At 38.5% G+C, this 24764-nt stretch overlaps 3 protein-coding genes across 4 annotated transcripts in view; 2 read left to right on the forward strand and 1 right to left on the reverse strand.

The window, feature by feature from the left end:
• ap4b1 (adaptor related protein complex 4 subunit beta 1) overlaps nucleotides 1-2820 on the forward strand; it is a 29895-nt gene extending 27075 nt beyond the window's left edge. Inside the window, exon 13 of the mRNA XM_088082637.1 lies at nucleotides 538-2820. Coding sequence (XP_087938763.1) covers nucleotides 538-1040 — 503 coding nt within the window. The 3' untranslated portion in view covers nucleotides 1041-2820. The remainder of the gene's footprint in view (nucleotides 1-537) is intronic.
• Nucleotides 2124-19978, forward strand: LOC121946530 (alpha-1,3-mannosyl-glycoprotein 4-beta-N-acetylglucosaminyltransferase C). 2 transcript variants are annotated; one of them, XM_042491133.2, is made up of 5 exons: nucleotides 2124-2264; nucleotides 12258-12353; nucleotides 13162-13312; nucleotides 13904-14158; nucleotides 14892-19978. In XM_042491133.2, exons 2-5 carry the CDS (start codon nucleotides 12261-12263, stop codon nucleotides 15800-15802), a joined length of 1410 nt encoding a protein of 469 aa, XP_042347067.2. In that variant the 5' UTR covers nucleotides 2124-2264; nucleotides 12258-12260; the 3' UTR covers nucleotides 15803-19978. The 2 variants fall into 2 exon arrangements, with proteins under 2 accessions (XP_042347067.2, XP_042347066.2); XM_042491132.2 differs by lacking the exon at nucleotides 2124-2264 and adding an exon at nucleotides 2949-4524.
• A 973-nt stretch (nucleotides 19979-20951) lies between these two features.
• Nucleotides 20952-24605, reverse strand: cfap126 (cilia and flagella associated protein 126). The gene is made up of 5 exons (XM_042515419.2): nucleotides 24499-24605; nucleotides 24336-24398; nucleotides 24162-24236; nucleotides 23855-24055; nucleotides 20952-22862 (listed from the first exon to the last, which is right to left on the reverse strand). Exons 1-5 carry the CDS (start codon nucleotides 24520-24522, stop codon nucleotides 22782-22784), a joined length of 444 nt encoding a protein of 147 aa, XP_042371353.1. The 5' UTR covers nucleotides 24523-24605; the 3' UTR covers nucleotides 20952-22781.
• Between the last annotated feature and the right edge of the window lie 159 nt (nucleotides 24606-24764).

Raw genomic sequence — 24764 nt, forward strand, 5'->3', positions numbered from 1 at the left:
AACTTGTACTCTTTTAGCATTTTCTGTTCATGCCATTTTATACTTTTACTCCATTTCATCTGTCTGAGATTTTTATGCCTCTGCGCTAGCAATAGCCAAGGCTGGAGGCATTGTGTTATTGTGTTGTCCGACTGTCCATCTGTCTCATTTTTGTTAATGCAATATCTCAAGTATGCCTGGAGGGAATTTCTTCAAATTTGACTTGCACTTAACAATCAATTTGGCACAAACGTCCACTTGGACTGAAGAATGGTAGCTGAACATAATGTCGTAGTCCAAGGTCAAAGGTCAAGGTCATGGTGACCTCATAAAATATGTTTTTGGCCATAAGTGAAGAATCCTGGGCATCCACCTTGAAACTGTGCTGATTGTAGAGATCTTCTGTGCTGCTGGGGGGAAGATGTGTGTGAGGCATCCATGTTTTAACAGACATGGATGTAAAGTGTCAGTGCAACTTGACTGATGCGCAAACGCGCACAACCCTGTGGCAATATTTCTAGTTTCTTCTGACTTTTCTCCTTGTTTTGTTGTGGCTAGGTGCTGAGAAAGAGGAAGAGGAGGAGTACGTGTGCTTGGAAGAATGCATCCGCTGCCCTGCGATAACTCACTGCTCACCACAAAGCCTTCAGGCTGCGATGCAACTGGTCAATATCCAGACACTGGCCTTCACACCACCACACACACTCCCCTGGAGGGTCTACCTGTACACACACACCCAGCATACACATTCTGATGACACACCCTACAGCACGCTCATAATCGGGGAGCTGCTGTACATCGGAGAGGCACATCAGAGGGGAGTATTAAAGAAAGGCACCGATGACGGAGACGCGGTGGAGGGCAGGGAAGAGGAGCCGGTGACAGAAGGAGAAGAAGCCACTGCTGATGGGCTGAGCAGCAGGGAGTCAGCCAGAAAAGATGGAGAAGAGGAGGGCATAAAAGTGACTCTGAAGCAGCAACCAAGAGATGACAAAGTTTTAAAGGGGTTTCTCTCCATCCTGACCACTGTACTGCACACACTGTCCTCTGAGACAAATTAAATATGCATTGCGTACACACTCATACTCATATCGTTCTCCTAAAAGCGACGCTGACCACACTCATTTCCTATCATAACTGTAAAATTGCCCTTAAGCCTGTTGTTCTCATCCTTTTTTGTTTCAACGACCTCTAAATTGATACACATTAGGTTAAAGAACCTCATCTGATAAAAGTTTGCTTCAGGGAGCTCCATTTATAAAGATGTTGGTTGGATATGATTAAGACTACAATTTTATAATTGTCAACTAAAATTGAGGACATATACATAAAAGAAGTGAAACCAATTATGAGAAGTTGTTTCTTAGGGCCGCTTCATTGATTGTGTATCCATGAGGATCTGCTTTGGTTGGAGTGATTGCAGAGTTTTTGACTGGACTGAAGTTTGGAGCAATAGATTGGAGCAATAGCAGTTGGCACGTTTGTTATGTGTTCTGTGTAAGTGGCCCAAAAAAATTGACGTATGCAGACATGGACTAGGGATCCATGTGCACCCACACAGGATGACAACAATCAAGCCAACAGTAGCCACCTCAACACGATGAAGTTAGTTTCAAGTTGGCTATTTGCTAGACATTCACTGCAGAAACAGTGATGTCATCTTACACCCGGCCTCACTGCATGCGTAAGCAGTGCCTGACGACAACCACGGTGAAGTGGTGCAGCCTTATCGCTTGATTTGTTCACACTGACGGCATTGTTGCATTGTTGCATTGTTGCCATTGCTGCGGGGCTGCTGCAGAGCTGCCTGCTGCTGTAACTGCAGTATTTCTGCGCTTAAAAGGTAATACTGCACTCATTAATGAAGCCGTGCAAATTACTGCATTGCCGACAGCATGGTCCTGCAAATATTTCACTATAAAAAAAAACATTCTGTCGACAAAAAAGTTGTCAGAGGGCTTTTATTTTGAAACAGAAAAAGGAAAGGTTGAGTGAAATGGATATATTTGTATCTCTTCATGTCTGTGACAAATATATATTGAAACTGTAGTAAAAGGTGGTATAGAGTCAGTATAATGAACAAAGACCATTTCAGTCTATTTTTGCTATTACCCATTTTTTCTGCAGGCAACCTGGATCTCCCTTAAGGACCCCTGCGGGTACCTGGACCTCTGCTTGAGAACCACTGCCCTAAGCAACAACAAAAGAAAAGCCCTCACTTTGCAAAGTCTTCTTCATCTGAATTGTGAGGCTAAAACTGGACTTCAGGAAGCACTAGACCGAAGGTGTGTGTTCTTCACTTTTCACCACACACATGTTAAGTTCTATCAGCTGAAATGTGATTGAAGACTTTAACGAGTGATTTAACAAGAACACATTCAGAAAACTTACGTGCCATACATCAGTACAATGTGCTGTCCTTTTTCACAGTCAGACATAGATTTTAAAATATTTGGAGTTTGGTAAAAGTTTGGCCCAATGGAGGTTGAGCTGGTGAACCAAAATCAACTTCTCCTTTTTCTTCTTCTTTTTTTTCTTTTGGGACTGAAATAAAACAATATGTACAGATGCGAACACACCCTGATGGCACTTGAACAGCTTGTGCATTCACAGGATGCAGAGGCAGAAATGAGAGTGACTGAAACGGAAGTTATTGGTTTATTGAGTGTGTGTGTGCACCAGTGAGCACTCCCATGTGTCCCGCCGTACCCGTGAATGTAGATTATATTACACTGAATACAGAGGACATCAGAGGCTATCATCATGATAATAGCAAGTTGAAGGTAAACACAAACGTACGAACCGACTAAAAAAAAATTAAACATACAGATTCCTCCTGCATTGTTATGAGCTTCTGTCTGTCAGTGGGTGTGTTGTTATAGGCCAAGGGACTGTTCATTATTTATGAAAGGGGAGGTGATGGTGCAAAGGTGTAAAACTGTCAGGCCAGAAACAAAAAAGTATCAGGTAATAACATGAAAAGTCTCATGTTGTATCAAAATGTTTTTCACATTTCTACATGTTTTCATAATTTAACATGAAGCTTTTCTAGTCAAGATATTTTTCAAGTTTTTACAACATATTTTCATGTTATAACAAGATGTTTTTCATGTTATAACAAGACACATTTCTTGTTATAGAAAAGAACATTTTTACAAGAAAAGTTTGTTGTTGTAATGTTAACCCTTCGATACTTGCAAATAGGCTTAACTGCTTTGAAAAACATGGGAGGGTGATGAGCTACCTAACAAACAATGGCCAAAAAAACAGCAAGAAGTTAATAAAAAATAAACATATGCAAGAAAATGACCTTAAAAAAGCACAAAATAAAAAGTGTAAAAAGCAAAGAAACAGAAAAAACAAAAACAAGAAAATGACCTATTTTTTTGCCAGTTACATAATTTTAAATATATAATTTAGAGAATTACAGATATAGATATCTGGAAATTTCACCTTTTTTTTCATATCTAGTAATCTTCCCAAGCTAAGTTTCAGATCACTTCCTTGTCCCATTTTGCTCATTTTTATACACTTTGCAGAACATTTCATTTCAAGTTTTTCATTATGTTTTTTCACACATTTTTGGAAAAAAAACCAATCAGACCAATTTTCTCAGGTTTCACAGAATCCAGTGCTAGTGAAGAAAACTTATGTTGATCCAGGCATTAAAGGGTTGAAGTATCTAGCTATGACATGAAAATATAAAATAATATAAAAAATATCTTGTTTTAACCAGAGAATTTTCTGTCTTGTCATAATACAATGGCCTGGCAGTTCAAAGCTTCCTTACAAAATTGTAAAGGCACTTCAAAACATTTTGTAAGCTTTGGGGAGATTTCTTGATTTGGCTTAGGGGCAGGGCATGCTGCTTTAAATTGTTGTATTTTGTATTTTAAACACCCCCAGAATCCCAAATTGTGTTTTAAAGGTGTGTTTTGAGAAATATCCAAAATTACTTTTATTTTTTTTAATCACAGCTAGAAACTGTAAAATATGGTTGATTTTGGTAAAAGGATGATGGTGCATTTTCCCCCAGTCAATAAGAGAGGCTCAAGGAAAAATATCAGTTGCTCTGGATAGGGTCAACAAATAAAGCAAAAAGGACATAAAATTTAAAAAATGAATAAATTAAAATAAAAAATTAAAAAGGAAGTCACACCCAAGCCACCACCTTCCTCTTATAAATTAAGTACAGTCCCTAACGAGTTCGTCTAAATGCAATAACTGCAGCTTTTAAGTATAAGGCCAGTCAGGCAGGCTGTTGGATAACGCGCAGCAGTGACGACACTTGCTTCAGAAAGAGCCACGGCCACCTGGTGCGCGTGAACCCACGCCCCTGCCGCGTGCAGCGCGGTGGAAGAAGCAGCCGGAATCAAAACTCAGAGGATGCAGTCACTGTGGTCCCGTGTTAGCTGTTTTGTTAACTATCGAGTCACTTTTTCTTCTCCCGTGATGCCTTTGATTTTCCGTTCCTTATAAGTGCAACATCATTACCCGCTAACCGGAACGGCGAGCCGCCGCGCTGAGGCGGACCGGCTGACTGAGGTGAGTGGACGGGCTGGACGTCAAGTTTCTATTTTAATTCTGACCTTAACATATATACGGACAGCTTTCTATATGCTGTGGCGCACACAACACGTTTAACTAACTTTATTGTTTTGTTTCTTAGCCGTGGAAAGTGTGCGAGCTGTCGGTAACGCTTTATTCTGTTTTTTACTCCCTGGCACGACTGCTCTTAGGTGGAAACGTTAACGTTTAACGTAACGAGGCTGTTTTACCTTAGTTAACTAATAACTAACGTTACTCGGGGTTAGCAGTTGGAGCGACAAAGCTTAAGTAAACGATGAGAACGTGCTTCGTTTTTATTAAGTCCGCTAACTTTAGTATTATTACCCAACGATGATTCTGATTTTAACGGCTTATTATATGGAAGGTCGATTGAGGTGAAAACATCAAAATAACCTACGTCCACACACGCGCACTGAAACGTGTTGACAGCGTGCACGCACGCACTGAAAACGTGTGCACGCGCGGAAAACACACACATAGACACAATTTTAAGACTCCTCGCACTACTTTTGTGCTGTTATCTGAGGAGTGTGTGCTTAGAAGATAATGGCGTGGAATTTATTTTTATTTTTTATTATTCTTTTGTTGTTTTTTAACGTTGTTTTTACTTTTCTTTGAACAATGTAATCCCCTACATTGCTTTACTTAAGCCTTTGAAACCGAAGCAAATTTTTTTTCAAAAACACGGGGAGAACTTATGAGTTATAGTGAGTATTGTTAAATTGGGACACTTTTTGAAAATTTGTATTCTGCAACAATTTACTGGATTTTCCACTTGTCTGAGCTCCAAACATGGTATCACTTTATAAATATCAACAAATACCCTTTACTACAATAGGCAAAAGAAAAAAATAAGAATAATAAAAGACAGCATCAGTTATTCCATCTCAAACACAATATGTCCTGAGAGCGCTTTTTTACAGGCACTACTGGCAAAATGGGACACTTTCAATGCTAAAAAGAGACAACTTATATTATGATATAAAAGTCAGAGATATTGAAGAAGAGAAGTAATTTAAACATGTATTGTCTTCAAATAACACATACTATAATAACCCCTCACAACACCCTTCACCCTTCTTTGCAATGTACTTTTAGGTCACTTCCATGCTTGAGCCAGCAGTTGTAGCTTTGGTGCTCGCCCTGCCTCTGACTGTTCTTGATACACCAAAACTGTCCCTGTCATCCTGTCTTTAGTCCACTGGTTGTCCGTCTCCTCTCGCCTTATCCTTGCTGTTGCTTCTATTTTCCTGTCTTTACTTGTCCCCTTCCCTTTGTCTGCCATTGCCTCTGAAATGTAAATTATTTTTGGTGTTTTTAAACTATTTATATTCTTATTTGTTTACTTATTCAATTAGTTATTTAAAACATTTCTATATGTAATATTTATTAGCAATGCCATACATCTCAGTTCTGCACTCTAAGAATTACTGCCTTTCTCTTTTGTAGGGTAGAATAGCGATAGAGCCTTTTGAAGTAGGCTTGCTAAAAGACGACAATGCTAGCTTTTCTTCGCATAGTTCCAGCAAGCTAGCTGACATATTTAGAAAAAATATATTTATATAAAAAATGATTTATCTAAATATAGCAAGTGATTTATGATCCTCAAAAACAAGTTTTTTCTTCTCAAAATGACAAAGAGTAGTGTCCCATCTTGACAATAAAAGCATGTCCCATTTTAACAGTAGACAACTGGCAAAATCAGACACACTTTTGGAACTGATTCATGGTAATTTTGATACACAGTTATATACCATTTAGAATATATTGTAATGAAAAAGTTAGTATTTGTTTTTAGATTTTTAAAAGTTTAACAAGTTTTAGGTCAGAACGCTATGTTATGTCAGTTACCAATGTGATTCTTGTATCAGGTGTCACTGCATGCGAAGCCACGCCTACAAATATGATGTCATATCCGGGTAACTTTTTTATCCTGATCATATAACTGTCATAAATACTGGCAATCAGTTATTTTGTGTATTCCTTGAAAATATAAATCATTTGCTAATCTTAACTGTCCCATTTTGCCAGTGTCCCATTTTCACAATACTCACCCTATATTAATAATTCTAACAGTAATTAATATAAAATATAGTTTTCTCGACATTTTTCTCTATTATTCTTACTCTTGATCTCATTGTTAAAATTATTAACTAAATAATCCCCCCTTTTTTCTTTTGTAAAAACTAATTTTGAAGTCATTTTCTTAACGCCTTTTCCTCATTCCTTGCAATGTATGTGTGACTTTGACATCTCTGATGTTGTTCACTGCTTTTTCACCATTTTTTTCTTTTTCAAAAGAAATCAAACCGGTTTGTTCAGGTTTCAATGTGCGAGGCATCAGAACGCACCACGAGAAAACTGATGTCTTCTCAGGTTTCAATAAATAAGAATACAGCTGGAATTTTCCGTCAGTTAATCAATTAGCTGATGGACAGAACTATTTTGATCAATGTAATGATTTTCTGTGTGAAAGATAATTCATGTTTCCAGCTTCTGCGAGGATTCATCAGCACTGGGTACTTTTCATTTTAATGCCTGAATTCGATTTTTGTGCTGCACTCAGATGCCTTTCACAGGTATTTAAACCTTTGATGTTTGGGCAGATTGGTTTGATTTCTTTGGAAAACATAGGGGGGGAAAAATGTCCCAGAAATCGCAACTAATAAGTAGATTTAGATAATTATTAAAAAATAAGTGAGGGGAAATTATTGTTATTACTTAATATTGAATTTTTTTAAATAGAGGAAAAAAGAGGTCTGTTCCCTGTTTTATCACATAGCTCTCCTCTGTCTCGTCTCGTCTGTGAATCTGATCTCTGTAATGAATAACTGACCCTGTTCCTGCCGGAAGTACACATGCTTTTGCTTTAACTCCACTCTCGTGAGTTAGCCATTTGGCATTTTAAAGTGTGGATAGTAAACATATGTGTTCAGTCATTTAGAGCTGGAGGTGTTGTGCTCCCTGGAAAAGGGGAAAGACACTTGTTTCTCAGCCCTGATCCAGCCGCACATGTTGATGCACCAGCTCAACAGGGGTTGAGTCCTTTAGGAAAGAAAGTAAAACCAAGTAGTTGTTCTCTTCTTTCAGTTTGCTTTGGAATCATCCTTTTATGGTAAAAAATTGATAATGTGGTGTTTTAAGAAGCATATCCTCATCTCTAGATCTGTTTTTGTTATAGGAGTGAAACTATATGTATAACTTCTGATACAAACTCATATGAATTCATTTATTTTCATACAATATGAATGAAGAACTCATAAACAGCAAAACAAACCCCTAAACCAGGACCCTTAATTGCACAGCACATTCATGTACAGGGTTGGTGGTGTTATGCTGCCTTCATGTGCTCCTTAGAAATATAGTATTTACGAGTTATGAGCACATAAACGGACCTCCAAAGTCGTAATTAATGGCGGTCAACCGATGTTGGTTTTTCAGGGCCGATATTTATACTGATACTGATTATTAGTAACATTAGTAGTTAATGAGACTGATAACCAATAGTTGGAACCGCTATGCAATAATAATGAAAATCTTTCTGTCAATGTATAGAATTTAGAATATAACAAAGTCCAACGCAAAACTTTGTTTAAATGACTTAAGAAAATGTTTAATCAAAACTTAAACTTTCAACATCAAATACAGCAAGTCAGCAAGTAAAGTGAAAATTTTAATAAAATGAATAATAAAAATAGCTCCCTGAGTTTTTACAAAGTAAAAGTTCCTCCCATGCTGGCCCTGTCTTTGCATTTTTAATTAGTTAATTTTATTGGTAATCATTAAAACTACATGCAACGCAGATAATGAGCATAATGACAAATATCGGCCCCAGTAATTGGCCAGGCCGATAATCTGCCAAGTAATTACGAGTGGGGAAATTGGCAAAATTTCGATGATACCCGAGTTGCTGAGTTGTGATGTTTGCGTGATGTTTCAGGGCAGCAGAAATGGCAGAAAACATGGAAACAGTGTAAAACAGTTTTGTGTCCTTTACTTTTGTCATTTACTTTTAGTAGTTGCACATTTTAGTATCTGCATCTGGTAATTTATATTGAAAATGACATATTTTGGCAGTCTTAATCACACTTTTTAAAATATTCTTCATCCTTTGTCAGTTCATATCATAACACTATTCACCAGCTCACCTGAACTGGGTCACCTGGTCATCATATCTACCAATATGACTTGGCCTGCATCTGCAAAGCATGCCAGGCGAGTATACAAACATTGATAATAATGTTATTTAAAACACAGGTTCACAACTTCACGTCATAAATGCATAAACATGGCAGGCAAAAGTCAATGTTTGGTCAATGGTAAGAAACTTTTTAAACTCATGTATCAATTTTTGAAAATATGTAAAGTGTAATATGGAATTAATGTTAACTGCTGTCCATATAGAATGACCGAGATAACATATAAAGATATATAAAACTATAGTATAATATATCAAAAAAAACATAAAAAAGATAAATAAACTGGAAACAGCTATCAGCCTCTTGTTTAAATGCTCTTAGCATTATAATGTAACCCATCTTCTTTGTAGCTTCTGTGTTGTTCCCACTTTACAACCTCAAAGCTCATGAACACAACAAAGTCGGAAGAACGACTTCCCAACTGGGAAACTCAGACCTTTCGACATCTCAAAAATGCAGTATAACTACTTAAATCTCAATACAAATTTGAATACCTCACCACTAATGCAGAATGAGGCTAAACCACAATGGCTGGTTTAACTGGCTTGACTGTCAGTTTCACCTGAGTGGCTTCCTTTCCTGGTCAGCCACCATCCCTGCTTATCTAGTTCCTCTAGTTCTACAAACAGCCACTCATCACTAACCGCCCTGATTTCAGTTTCCGCCATCATCAATCATGACCTTTGCCCATAGACTGTATGAATAATGGACATAAGTACCATGACATCATGACAGCATTTTGAAGCCTCAAATTTAGCATTTCAGCTGTCACCATCTTTGTTTTTGGAACCAGAAGTGACCATATTTGGATTAGAGGGTTGAACTGTGGATCTGACTCACAAACCACTTTTTACACAGAAATGGCGCTATAGGGCCACAACGATAACATTGTTATTTTATAACCACGAGTTGCCCACTTGACGTCATAAATGCATGAACCCGTCTGGCATTTTTTGCCATTTACAGGTGTAGAATGAGTGAGGGTGTTCTACTGAGGAGTTTGAGTTTGTAACTCTTTGGTTAATAATGTTCCTGGGGGCTAATTTCAGACATGTTAGTGCCAATAGTAAAACTACAACCATGTTCATGTTACTGAAAGAACACAGGGCTCGTCCTCAGAAACTGGCTCATTTGTTTTTGGTTTTGCATGGATTCAGTGACCAGACGCACCAGTTTTTCCAGGATTGTCCTGTTTTTATCTGTCCCAGTGCAGTCAAATGTTCCTTGTCTGTGTTTTCTGTTCTACCTGATGTTTTTGGATAAATATTTGTATATTTTACTATTGGTATGTGACATTTTACTGTTTTGGACATTTAAGGTTGTGCTCATTTTAACTAATTTATTTACTGTTTGTTGGTTTAATCTCGCATGTTGCTCGGAAGGGCGCTTGATTATGTGAGTTAACTGTGGAGGCTGTTGGCGGGTTTCCATTACAGATTTGTGCAAAACTTAAGCGATATTTTCAAAATGTTGATAAAACACAACTGCAAGATGACTGTGTTTAAACTGAGTGATGTTCTGCGACTTCTCTGATGATAAGCATGGCCATGGATGTTCAAAACATTAGCAGCTTTATTTCTATTGCAGCCACCACACTAGCCGTCATTATTTCCAATCCAAGGCCACGTAGATGTGTTATGGAGTGTTAATGTAAAGGCAAGCCCTTTATACGTGGGAGCAGCCACTTATGAGAGATTTCTGGGAGACAGTCCACGATTTCACAGAGGAATTGTGGATTCAAAACTTTTGAAGAGTTATGTGATGCAATATTACCTCTTGTAGCTCCTGCTGCATCATGAGGGAGCAAGTTCCTACTGACATGCACATAGCCATAGCATCATGTGACCTAGAAAAGCCCCAAAAAAAAGTGTTTCCATTTCAGTTTTGCAAAATATGGCTTTTTCACATTGCCTGAAATACGACCTCATGCAAGCTTTTTTGCGATAAATGGTTTTTTTTTTTTTTCAAAATTGACCTGTTCCCATAAGGTGTATTTTTTATTCCCAATTTCAATTTGGGCAGTTTGAGGGTTAATGGAAACCTGCCTGCTGTTTGTGTGTGGGTACACTTATTTCAATGCTTCCACCCTAAATCAGCCTCCTACATTATTCATGTTAAGACTCAGATTATTGGTAATAACGAACAATGAGTTGAAAACAATTGTGGCTAATAACTTGACTTTTTGTTTGAAACAGTCAGTCATTTGTATTCTATCTCTTTAAAACATTACTGTACTTGCTACAGCTTTCCTATTGTAACGGTTGCTTTATTATAGATATGTGTTGCTTAAAAAAAACCTTGCCTAGTTTACGCCTTCAACACACACAGACACACCTGTCCTGTCAATCAGGTTTTGGCCACAGGATTTATCATCCACTGGGAATTCACAGTGTACACTATTTTGATTTTGGAGGTTGAAGCAGCCTTGAGGAGGGTGCACCACACAGTTAATTATAGATGAAGAGGCCTGACCTATAATTAGTATCAGCAGTGGAGGTTCAGGATACTTGTTGACAAAACAAAGGAAGTGCAGTTTGAAAATGTCATTACATGTTAAGCCTCCATGTCTGTGCCCAGAGGAGGAATAGTAAGAGCAGACATGAAACTATCCACAGTTCATTTTATCCTGATTCCTGGACTAATGAAATCTATGCCTGTCTATGTGTGTGTAAACAGAGCAGAGGGAAGTCTTGGCTAAATATAAATCTAAGGGTGACCCATTCAGTTCCTTTTCTGCAGTGTTTACCCAGTACTTCCCCGTCCTGGTTCACTGTTAACTCTCTACCTCTTGTTTGTTTTAGATTGTTCTGGCAGAGATAGAGCTGTATGCTGTATGCCGCATGCCCAGCGCAAACACACAAGAAGGGACAAAACACAAAGTGTACAATAGCAATCGGCACATATAGAAATAGGATTAAACTTGTATAAATTATAATCAGAATTAGTCATTAGTGAAGTGAAGTATTTTTTAAACATGTGTTTATATATTTTTCGCTTTGCCTTTCATACTTTGGTGCCGGCGCTAGTCATAGCCAGGGGTTTTTTATTTTTATTTTTGCCACAAATGTCCCATTGGACACAATGATAAACTGACTAGATTTTGGTGGTCATAGGTCAAAGGTCACTGATACCTTGCCTGTCTTATTCTTGTGAACACAATATCTCACAAAAACCTTGAGTTGTTTTTTTTTTTCAAATTTGGCAGAAATGTTCACTAGGGCTCATTGATGAATTGATTTGATTTTGGTATTTGAATGTTTTCACTGCACTCTGAAACAGCACAGAGAGCTGCTGGTTTATGTCACCAGGCAGCCCAGGCTAACCTGTTGCTGTGTCAGAGCCTCCTGAAACATTCATTAACTATTAGCTGAATCATTTACTGATGCGCTGACTGAGTTACACACCAGCATAATGGAGTATCCAATGTTTTTTTGTGTGTGTGTGTGTGTGTGTGTGTGTGTGTGTGTGTGTGTGTGTGTACGTGTGTGCGCGTGCATGGGTAACTGATAGGAAATGCGACGCCATTCAAGGAAGAAGAATGTTGTTTTGGCAGTGCTGCTTCTCATTGGGGGATTGTACTACATTAGCCATTCCTTCCTCATTGCTGTGAGTACACACACACACACACACACACACACACGATGACAGCGCAATGATTTTACTTTATGAGATGTAACACTCCCTCACACATTTTCACTGTTTCTAGTGATTCATTAATATGCTATTTCCCTTTTAAATAAACATTAAAAATTAAAAGTGTACACCCAAAACAAACTTGAAAGTGAAGCACTTACATAAAAGCATCACTTGTACTATACTCACTGTATTCACTGTACTTACTGTACACACTGTATTCACTGTACATGCTGTACTGACTGTACTAGCACTGCTCTTGCATTACAAAGTGCAAAACATCAAAGGTTGTACTTTATTTCACACCCTTCAGTTCATGGGAAACAATAGGACGGTTTTCATTAACCCTCAAATTGCGCAAATTTATTTTGCAAATATAAAATTGTTGCCCTCACATGAGGTGGTATTTCAGCCAGTGTGAAAAAGCCATATTTTGCAAAACTGCAATATGAACACTTTTTTGGCTTTTCTAGGTCCCATGATATTATGGCTGTGTGCTTGTCAGTAGGAGCTGGCTCCCTCATGATGCAGCAGGAGCTACAAGAGCTGTTATTGCATCACATAACTCTTCAAAAGTTAAGCGGATCATCTGGAAGTTTTGAATCCACAATTCCTCTGTGAAATCATGGACTATCATCTCACAGAAATCCCTCATACGTGGCCGCTTCCACGTATAAGGGGCTCGCTTTCCATTATCGCTCCACAAAACCGGCCTTGTGTGGCATAATAACGCTGTCTAACAAATGATTTCTATAATACAATAAATGTGTGTTTTTTGCAGGATCCAACAAAGCCACAGGAAGTGATTCCAGTTGAGTTAAGCTGGCAGGCAGAGAGGTTGGTAAAGAAGGATTCCTGGGTGGAACAGGGAGACTACCTACCTCTCAATGTGTCCTATCAGCTGCTTGCTGGAGCCCCATCTGCTCAGCAGAGTGAGTTACACATTATCCCTTTTTTGGTACATTAGAGTGAAAGCTGGATTGATGTGATGGTCATTAATATTGCGCAAAAGTTATTTCTAAGTTGCAGTAACTAGAAACTAGAGTGGTGAAAGAAGTATTCAGATTTTTTACTCAAGTAAAAGTACTTAAACCACACTGTAAAAATACTCCATTACAAGTATATAAGAAAGCACCACATTCAAAATCCTACTAAAGTAAAAGTATGTAAGTATTATCAGCAAAATGTTCTGAAAGCATTAAAAGTAGTCACTGTGTAATAAAATGTTTCCTGTCTGATTCTATCTGATGTTTTTGGATTGATAATGTTTATGTTACATTTTACTGCCGTGGGTGTTTAAGGTTGTGCTCATTTGAACACTTAGAGAATGATGTCACCTGTCAGAGGGCGCAGTAGAGTTATGACAGCCTGATACCCACTGCAGGACCTCATGATAGGTCAAAACATGATTTACTGTAGCATGAGTCGTGGGCCGCTGGAGGAATGCTAACCCAACAGTTTGATGTTGCTGAATGATATAAAAACCCCACAGATTTGACTTTTTTTGTCCTGACATGTTTCAGGGTATTTATCTATTGGAATATCATCAGTGAAGAGGAAGAAGGGCAGCTATCTCATCCCTACCTTGCAGTCTCTCTTCTCCCAGTCGTCTCCTGGGGAGCGCTCCTCCATGGTGGTGGTGCTGCTGCTGGCGGATTTTGACGTTGTTTGGAGAGTAGGCACAGTGCAGGAGATCAAAACTACATTTGCTGTGGAGCTGGAACAAGGCCAGCTGGTGGTCCTCCATGTTCCACAGGATGTGTATCCTCCTATTACAGGTGTAGTGCACAAGTGCTTCTACTAATGTACAATTTCATTTACACAGGGGTGTAAATAATGGGGGAAGGGGGAGTTTTTCAGAAGGCAGTATTGGGCCCCTCCACTTTTTACAGTATAAGCTAACTTTATATTTAAATAACAGGGCTGTCCCAAATACCATTTTTTGGGCTCCAGAGCTTCGGCATTTATCAACATCAAATAATAGGAGCTTCAGTCAGCAACTCAGGCCCCCTGGTCTTCTACTTCTTCTACTGCTGCTGCTCCATCTTCTTCTTCTGATTTATGGCAGGTGATAACTGGCATTTAAGGTGCATTACCAACCCACTCTAAAGAGCGCATGGGTTGTTTAATTACATTGAGGATTTAACGAACATGTCACTATTGAGGACATTTATATTGAGGTAACTATCACTGTGGTTTTATGGCTCTGCCCTACCAAAGCCCTTCAAAGACATAAACAGTTGTGATAGTGATTGGGTCTATAGCATAAACTGTATAAATAATATTGATTTATTGCAACTAGCTAAAAGGGGGTATATCTCCACCTACTGTGGAGGAGTCGGACATACTTCTGTCAATAATCTCAGCAATCTCCCCAGTGCTATGTAGGGGAGAATCCCAGTGTATACTGGGACAGAGACAGTAGTCAAGTAGTATTCAATGACCTAATAAAGCTATAACCATAGCTCATAAATGTACTGACTGATACACGTCTCTCTGTTTCTCCTGCAGGTCTAAAGAGGAACTATAACGATGCCCCAGAAAGGGTATCGTTCCGCTCAAAGCAGAACCTGGATTACTCCTTCCTGATCCACTACAGTGCTGGTCTTGGCAGATACTACCTCCAGCTGGAAGACGATGTCTTCTCCGCAAAAAATTTCCTCTCCACCATAAAGAGGCGCGTTGAGGAGCAGGAGGTAAAGAAGACCACCTGGACAATGCTGGAATTCTCAGCTCTGGGCTACATTGGGAAACTCTACAAATCAGCCCACCTTCCTCTGCTGGCACGATTCCTCTTCCTCTTCTACCAGGAAATGCCCTGCGACTGGTTGATGTCTCACTTCCGAGTGTTGCTAACTCAGAAAGAGACAATCATCTTCAAACCCTCGCTGTTCCAACACATGGGGACTTTCTCCTCGTTCCAAGGGACATACAACAAGCTGAAGGACAAGGACTTTGAGGAGGACTTCTACAGCAATCCTTCGGCAGAGGTTTATTCTGACATGTCCACCTATAAGAAACACATCCCCAAACTGGCATGGGATGCTGGAGAGGGCTTTTTCTGGGGACGCTCCCCGGAAAGTGGAAATTACCTGACTGTGGTGTTCACAGACCCTGCAGTGCTGACAGGGATATTTGTGGAAACAGGATCAGGGGGCAAAGACCTCCTGGAGTCAGCTCAGGTGGAGTTAGGCCATGACGTGATCAACGCAGAGAAACAGGAGAAGAGCTGTAAAGAGTTCCAGTCACTGGGGACGTTAGAGAACGGGAAGTTTGAGATGCAAGAGATGGACAAAATGTATCCCACTGCCTCCTCCTGTCTGAGGATAAAAGTCACAGTGGGGCAGAAGGATTGGGTGATCATTAAGAAAATCAGGGTCACAACAAAACTGAGTAAACCTCCGAACCAGTCCAAGGAGTGAAATTTTTCTCTCCTGCCAGTTGAATAATTTGTTTGACCTGCTGTACTGTGTACACAGACTGAACACGTGACTTTTGTGCCTTCAGTTATTCAGTGCTGAATGAAAGAGTGTGAAGCTTCTGTTGATATGAAAATGTTTGATGAAGCTTTGTGAGAACTTGTTGGATCTCTTCAACAAGAGGAGATATGCAATGACAAAAGTTCACATCAGCTACAGTATAAGCAAGCAACTCCAGGGGCCAGATAAATGAACGATGCGTATACTTTTCCCAACGCATAAACTGGTATTCATTTGGGGAGAATGTGAAGTGAGAATACCTCCTGCAAAACGGGGATGCATGATAATATAGACACATCATTGGTATTGGCTGATATTGGCTTTAAAATGAAATATCAGGGTACAAGGTAGATTAATTAGTCGTTTTTTATTTGTAGTTAATTTTTAGTTTAAAAAATGAAATTTAAATTTGTCCTTGATCCTGCTACATCTTTTGGAGTTGAGGAGTCTCACAGCCTGGGGAAAAAAGCTGCTCCGTAGTCTGGTGGTTCAGCACCGGATACTTCCGTATCTTTTCTCAGATGGCAGCAGGGTGAACAGACTGTGGCTGGGGTGGCTGCTGTCTTTCAGTATCTTTTGGGCTCTGTGCAGACACCTCACTTCACTGAGGTCACTGATGCTCTGTAGATGGGAACCAGCGATGATCTGGGCAGTTTTAATCCCCCGCTGTAGAGCCTTCCTGTCCTGGGCCGTGCACGAACCATGCCAGTTGGTGATGTTTCCAGTCAGTATGCTTTCTATTGCTCCTCTGTAGAAGTTCACTAGGTTCTTGCTCTGGAATTTAGCCTCCTAAGTTTGCGTAATCAACCCTAAGTTGAAGTGTTTTTCTTCTTTTGCACAATGAATGAATATTACATACACCGAATCACTGTATTTCACATCTCCATCTGGTGGGCCATCACGATAATACTTTGCATATAATGTAAACTCCACTGCAGAAGAGACTTGATGATCAGTAAAATTAGGTGGGGACAATAAGTGGATATATCAATATCGGCATCAGTTATCAGCCAGATATGTCATAATACTGAATTTGGAAAAAATCCAATATTGTCCAACATTACCTCAAAGTGTGATATGGTGAAGTGAAAATTAGAAATTAGGTAAGACACAGAATGTAAAGAGACAATCTTCTAAATACTTGCTGTTTTCAAACTGTTGATGAGAATTGAGAAATCACTGTTGATGATTGTTTCTACAAAATGTGAAGATGACGTCACTCAACGCTAAATGTTTTGGATGGCGACACTATCATGTACCTGTGCCTGCTATGGTGGTAATGCAGGTATTTGATCAAACTAATCAAAATAATCAACATCTTTATCTAGGCACTGGTTAGATGGAGGGAAGTTTACCACAGCTCATCTACACATACTCTTGAAAAGTATCCCTTATTTCATGTCTTCAGTGTCTTCATTGAGATTCAATTCCTCTTTCCAGCTCAGACAACTAAACTTGCCGTAGTCGTTTGCCACCATTGCTTCATGAATAGCTCGATTGCGCTATGAGTTTTTGCTTGTAAAGGTTTGTTGGACTGAAAGCAGAAACTTGACCCATGTCGTTTTGACTCCTTCCACGAGTGCCTTGAAGGTCTAGTGCGTAGGCTATGATGTAGTGGCATCTAGCTGACTGCAGATTGCAACCAGCTAAAACTTCTTCCTCGTGCCAAGCGACAACATGAATGGCCCTATCTAGAGCCAGTGAGTAGTTTTTCTGCTACTGTAAAAACCACATGGCGGACTCTGTGGAAGAGTACCCTCACCGTGAGAACATATACCGTAAAACTTTGATTATTTGCTGTAACCGCTGAACTCGCCAGGCTTAAATTTGGGACCAGTGTCCATATGGGGTGGGCTTTTAATTCTTTTCACATAAAACTGTTGCTCACCAAAGATAGAAATACAAATTGTTGCATCAAACCTCTTTTTTTGCATCTCTGGTTGACTCTGCCAGTATTACTTCTTTGGTACTTCTTTGAATGATTGAATTGTGGAGAATCTTAGCAAGCTAACCATGTGTAGCATGGCCATATTGACAAAAGCTTAAACATTTAGAATTGTATGTGTTATCTAAGCAGCTGACTAACATTACCTCCAGCAGATAGCCAACAATCCAGTTTTATACATCCGAATACCTTTTATAAAAATGACCTGCATGCTAACCAGGCTGAGCCTTTAATTGAGACAGGCCTTTATTTGTTAAAATATGTCACCACAATGGGCTATTAAAAGGGACTGGACGTTTAATTGGGACTAGGCTTCTATTTGAAGATTTACATTACAATACTTAAAAGTGTAAAATTACTCATATATTTTTTCTGCTTTGCACTTTTTTCAGGTTGTTCCTTTGTCTTGTTGTGTTTTGTTTTTTTTTTTTTTCAAATATCAATTTTCTTGTATTTTTTTTTTACTAATTTCTTGTAAATTTTGCAGTAATTTGTATGGTAAATGGCTCATTCTAAGGCATTGAAAACACCTTTCTCATTCTCAGGTGATCATACAAAGAAAACATTGGTATGAATTTTATATCACATTTCTACTAATATATTTCTGTAAGTCCTACACACTGAACCTTTAAATATCTGTAACCTTTCTTGCTGCTTTCTGGCTAGCAGCTTAGCTCATTAACTGGCTAACGGCTGCTACCTCGCTGGTTTGGCACAGTTGTATGAAATTACTCTTTGAATATAGGTCCACCGAGGAGTTGTATGTGGACTGAAAACACAATAGCATTTACACTTGTCCTTATTGTGGTCATAATGCAGCTCTGATCACTTTCGGAGGTGGTTTGGCTGATGGGATCACAATTCATCCTCACTGCTATTTGGGTGCATTTACACCTGTACTTTTATGCACAGCACTATGCACTATTTTATCACACACCATTTTAATGCAACACATGAAGGGGGTCTTTAAGACTAAAATGGGTATTTAGAGATTAATCTAATTTTCTGACTCTTGCTTTAGGCTTTCAAGAAACCATGCAATTTTCAGGTTTCTTTGTAACTAGTTGCTGCAACAGGGACATTTCAGAGAGATCTGGTTTTGTCCACTGGAGGTTTCCCCATCCAGACTGGTCTTGTGTTTCCAGACCAGCTCCAAATGTGCCTGGAACTTCTCCCCTGGCTCTGACGTCATCAGTCCAGTCAAGTCCAACAATCTGTCTTCTCCAATCATGGAGATTTGAAAAGACTTCCAGGACTCAACGTGGGCGGCTTTGATTTTCATTCATCAGCTCACGTCTGTGCCTCTTCAGAGATACTGATAACGAGGATGCTGAGTACTTGAACCTTATGTTTTAACGTTGATCTATGACAGCCTGTTAACAAAGAGGGACAAGTCTTGTAGTTTTTGGACTGGACAGGGGTTATTTTTTTGTGTTTGCATTTTCTTCTGTGTTCTTCGGTTGACAGCTGTTTTCACGCCCTTAGTTCAGGCTTTGAAATCTCGACGGACCTCAGTTTTCTTGTGCTGTCATGACATTTTAAACCTTTAAAATGTGAGCAAATTGATATGATTTCTTTCAAAAACATTTGAGAAAAGGTAATCATTAACTTAGCATGAAATTTCCCGTGATTGCTAAAAAATAATTGTGAAATGTGACAAGAAAAATAACAGAAAATTAGCCTTAAAAAAGAGAGAATCATTAGAGAATTATTAAATAACTAGGGAAAAATATCAAGGAAACTTTTCAAATCATTATAATTATTTATTTAAAATTAGGTTACAGAAAAATTGTCTTATTATTATTTTTTATATTTATTATTTCTATTTCATGTTATCACTTTTTCAGGTAATTTTCTGTTCTTGTTGTTTTTGTTTTCTTTTTCGTTGGTGTTTATTTTTTATCATTTTTGGGTCATTTTTTTAAAAGTGACTCGCCTTTTTTCCATGTATTCAAACCAATTTGCTTAAGTTCAATAGATTAACACTTAATTCTTATATCTGGCTTTTTCACCTGCTAAATTGCTGTGAATTTAAGTTAAAAGAGATTTTTTGTTTACTGGTTCCGAGCCATCCACTGGCTTTTTCTTCATGTGCCACTCTCAGTTGATTCATATGTGATTGTGATATATTCCTGTTTTCTGTCCTTTGACAATAAATGGCAATCTACACCCAATTACACACACTTAATTTCTTCCCTGGTGTGCAAGATTATCCAGGCCTGTGCTGTGTTGCATAAACTCACACAAAAAATGTTGTCTTCTTCTGCCCTGAGGACCGATGGCCATCGGGAACCTAAGGGTCCTGTATTAGCCAGCTCAGATAGTTTCATGACGTCTGGTGAATAGATTATAAGTGCACTCTCTCTCCTGTGTCCCTGGGGGTGCACTGTGCTCATCATGGGAATCTAAAGAGGATTTTATTTAATAAACTGCTGAACTGACTTTAAAAAAAGACAAATTATGTTCTATTTGTCTCTTGGGGTCATCAACAATTCCAAGCAAAGCTGTGGGGCCCAAAATAGAAGCTGAGCGTTTATCAGCTGTAGATAAAGCAGAGGTTGCAGCTCCTCCTGTTGCCCTCATGCTTTCTTTGTGTGCACTGATACTTTTTTTTTTTTTTTTGCTTATCAGTTGTCCAACCATTTATTTTATTTTATTTTATTTTGTCTTACCTCTTCCAGGGTCCTTTTGAGGTTTATAAGAGGACCATGCATACTCAACACTTTAGAAACATGACAAGTAAAAGACTGTAGATTTTTTAAACAGTATATTATTTAATTTTTAGAGCAGACAGAAAATACCAAACACACACGACAGCAATAGCTGGTATGAGCAAATCAAATATACCATATGGGATGTATTTAAAAAAAAGAAGAAGTCATGATTGTAATAGTAATAATAATTGCTTTGTCATAATTCTGCACAAAGTATTTTTTTTGTATTTTCTTGACCATTACTGAGTATTTAGAACACACACATACTAGAGGTGGTTATTTTTTTTTTGTCCATTGTTTTAAATGTTGAAGTGCAGAGGAGGGAGGAACTCACTGAAGCTCCTGTGCTTTTATAACACTGAGTCATAAGTCATTGGGACAGGGTCACTCTGTGTTGCTGAGGACTGTGTGGTGGTTTATTTCTGCAGGTATGGAGGACAAGGTTAGAGTGTTAGATGCAATGTTCTAAATCAGAATACAAATGTTACTATGACCCAAAACACTGTATAAAATAATGGATGTAGCCACAGTATCCCAATTATATCTTTTTTTTTAATCTTCAACAACAACAACAAAAATAACAATAATGACAATAATAATAATAATAATATGAAATAAATACATTAAAATTTAAACATTAAGTTATTTAATTAATAATTCATCAATTCAATGTTTTACTTATCGATTTTATTTTCATTGTTTATTTCTCTAAGATCTAAATACATATGAATTGAAAAAAATCAATCAATTTCAGCCTGGCTCTCTCTGTTGGGGTGCACTGTATATGTTAATATTTAATTACCCCCACCTGTAAGCTTCTTTTTTAATTTTGCCAAATCTACATGCTGAAGAAACACAAAATGTCCGTGTGACAATAAAGAAGTTATGATAGGAGTGCTGTCTGGATCTTGGCTGCATTGATATCCACTTTAAGGATTCAGCACCTAGTCTCAAAAGGTTAATCTTGAGTGAGTGCAGGGTATCTTATTTGTACTAACTCTAGCCACAGTATCGTCAGTCATTGGTTTGGGGATTCAGCTTTGGTGTCAGGCTGTAAACATGTTGATTTCTGCTGTAAAGTTGGGCATTTTAACATAGAGGTCTATGGGGATTGATTCTGTTTTGGAGTCAGCTCCAAGTGGCCATTCTATGAAGTACAGTTTTTGGCACTTGATTGTTGGATTCATTGTATCTGAAAATAAAAAAAATAAAAAAATAAGAAAGTGGCCTTAAGAAAGTGCTAAAACAAATAATAAATGAATAAATATAAAAACTGAATATATTAATATAATTTTTTTCTGTAACATTTTTAAATATATAATTATAAGAATTAAAAATATTGCTTCCTGGACATGTAATAATCCCCCTCAACTAATTTTTATGTAATTTCATTACCCTCTCCCCATGTTTTCATAAGAATTCAAACCTATTTTTCAGGTTTTAGAGGTTTTAACACTTGTTTAACACACCTCTTTTTAACACACGGGTGTCTGAATGCAGCACAAGAAAACAGTTGTCGATTTGGGTGTTTAACGGTTAAAAAAGCTACTGTATGGGCTGCCTTAAAATCAACAAGTTGACTGAATTTGAGAAGACAAGTAATTATTGTAATTTTGTAATGATTCAACTTGTCTTTTCCAATTCAGTCAACTTAAAAAATTCAAGGCTGCCCGGACACTAACTTATTAAAGTTAAAACAAATAGTAATAGTAACTAATAGTCTGTTTTTACAGTGTAGTGTTCTCCTGTATTCCCATTCCTAGTATACAGATCGAAATTTTGTTTTTATATGCTGCACATCATGCTGCAAAATGTTGCTAAACTTATCCCCAGAATTGAAGAGGGTGCCAAATCAAATGGCTGACTACCAAATCTACAGTCAACATCTGTTTCCACAGCAGGAGAGAACAATAACTTCATCATTTACAGTGTTTTTTGGTGCTTGAACTCCTATTGTTACTGCGGTCAGCTCACAGAACAATAAGACATTTCAAAAGCACAACTGATAATGTTAAAACCATAAAAAAGGTAGAGGCTGCACACAAAAAGGCAGAAGGAGATAGGCGGATAAAGACAGTTATCATTTTGGGCAAACATCTGCAAGAACAAGACATTTTAAGAGAAGCTTATCACACTTTTTCCTGGTGACTGTGTGTATGTTGAGCATTCATGACTCATGAGTAGCAGTCAGCCATCCTAAATTAGTCCAAACTGGTACAGATAAAAGGCATTTATTTTTGTTTTTTTTCCTCCACTGAGGATTTCATGAAGACTGGTCTTGCTGCTCGTCTTTCTGTCTGGATGAAGGTGGTTCTTCTTGGCTGGATACTTCCTCTGACTGGGCCTGAAAGGAGTGATTAGACAAGATAGCGTAAGATAAGCCTTTAGAGGCAAAATCAGGTGTTGCAACAGCACATTCACAGGAAGATGAGCAGATAAATAGAGATAAATAAATTACAAAAACAAGTAATTTACAACTAGTATAACTTTAGAAGTTAAAAAAGAAACTATACTGTAGCAATGAAAAACAAAATTCCATGGTGAAGTGAAAATGTTGAGGTTAGCAGCAGCAAGTCTGTAAATGTAACGGGTTCTCATCCCAAATCGTCACATATTATGGCTTTGCAGTGGACTTCCCCTTCTACAATTTATGTTTTGGGTATAAAGTTCTCTATCTCAACCTGAGCCTGATGGGTCCCAACGGGTCCCGAAAGGCCCAACAGTTGAGCTGGGTTCAGGCCAAAAATGTGTGCTGATTTGCCATATCTGGAGGGCTTAGGCTATGGAAAAAAATTTAGTTTAAATAAATATATACATAATATTAAGAAGCGAGCACTTTGTGCTTAATTTATTTGATTATTATTTATTTAAAATGGAAATCCACCATATTTTAGCATATTGATATTTTATGATTGATTGATTGATTGATTGATTGATTGATATAATCTCCTGTTTCAGCGCAGGACAACAGCTCCCTCTCCTCCTGTTTCCCCCAAGTCAAGGAAAGGTAGAAGCAGCGCTAAAAGACTGCTACAAGCTGCCCAGCACACACTAATAGTATCCTGGGATTGATGTTATCAGACTCAGTTGTTTTGTTTGTTCAGGCAGCTCCTTTTCATCCTGGCTGGGGGTAAGGGTGGAGCTGGGAGAAAAAAAACCTTAAAAAGAAGATCTTGGTCTGCCTAAACATGGTACAGTATCTTTGATGTCTGGCACATCCTTGACACACCCATCCTGTGAAAACAGTACTTGAAATAGATGTTGTGGAAAGATAAGACAGGATCAAAATGCAGCATATGTTTGTTTGTGTGTTGCCTCCTGCTGACAGAAACTGACCTGCTCGCCTGCGTCCTGCAGAATCTCTACGCTTTTGGTGCCTCTCTGTGGCTGAGATCTGTCAGTGTGCTGTGGGTCAAAGCCCCAGGACCTCAGCCTGCTGAGACCCGCCATGGAGCGGCCTGTGGGGTTGATGCGGTGTGCCGGAATCCGAGCAGGTAGATCCCAGGTCCCCTTAAAGTCTGGCCATGCACTGCCCTTCTACAGCATCATACACACATACACACAAGAGAGTGGAGTCATGCAGAGATTCACAATAACAGTAATTTCTAATTAAGAGAGAAAAAGAGGTTGGATGTGCTCTGACCTTTACCACTCCTGGAAGCAAATGTCCTCTGTCATTGGCAATGAAATTGGTGTGACCTTCACGTGTTGTGGGTCTCTGCGCACACACACGCACACAGTTAGCTGAACTAAAACATGAAATGCAACCAGTAAAACACACCAGCTGCTGTTATGACGCCATTAAGTCGTTAAGTACCTCTTTTAAGTGCTTCGTCTCGCACCAGTTCTGCAGCCTCTGCGGTTTGAAGGCGCTGTCATACTGAGGATGGAAAGCAAGGAGATGGAAGCGATGGAAAGATTATGTCAGAGTGTATGTGTCGCTAATGTTCCCCATTATTAATTTATTAAATGTAGGTTACCTGGTTTGCTGAGTAATTGCTCATTCCTGCGACTGTCTACACTTTCAGTGTCTGTTTTTGTTGACTCGTTGTTGCCCAGCAACGCAATCAAACTGACCTCTATGTTCCAGACTTGCTTTTCCGAGACAGAAAGATGCTTGTTTCTGTCGTAAAAAAAAAAAAAAACTCGACACTGAATGCTTAGAAATGTGTTGTGTTTAATTTTTAGTATATATTTTAATTGCATACAGTTGTTTTGCAATGTAATTTTAAAAATATATTTCTTA

This window comes from Plectropomus leopardus, chromosome 9 (genome assembly GCF_026936395.1).
Source record: "Plectropomus leopardus strain MGB_pleo_1.0 chromosome 9, ASM2693639v1, whole genome shotgun sequence".
Taxonomy (NCBI): domain Eukaryota; kingdom Metazoa; phylum Chordata; class Actinopteri; order Perciformes; family Serranidae; genus Plectropomus; species Plectropomus leopardus.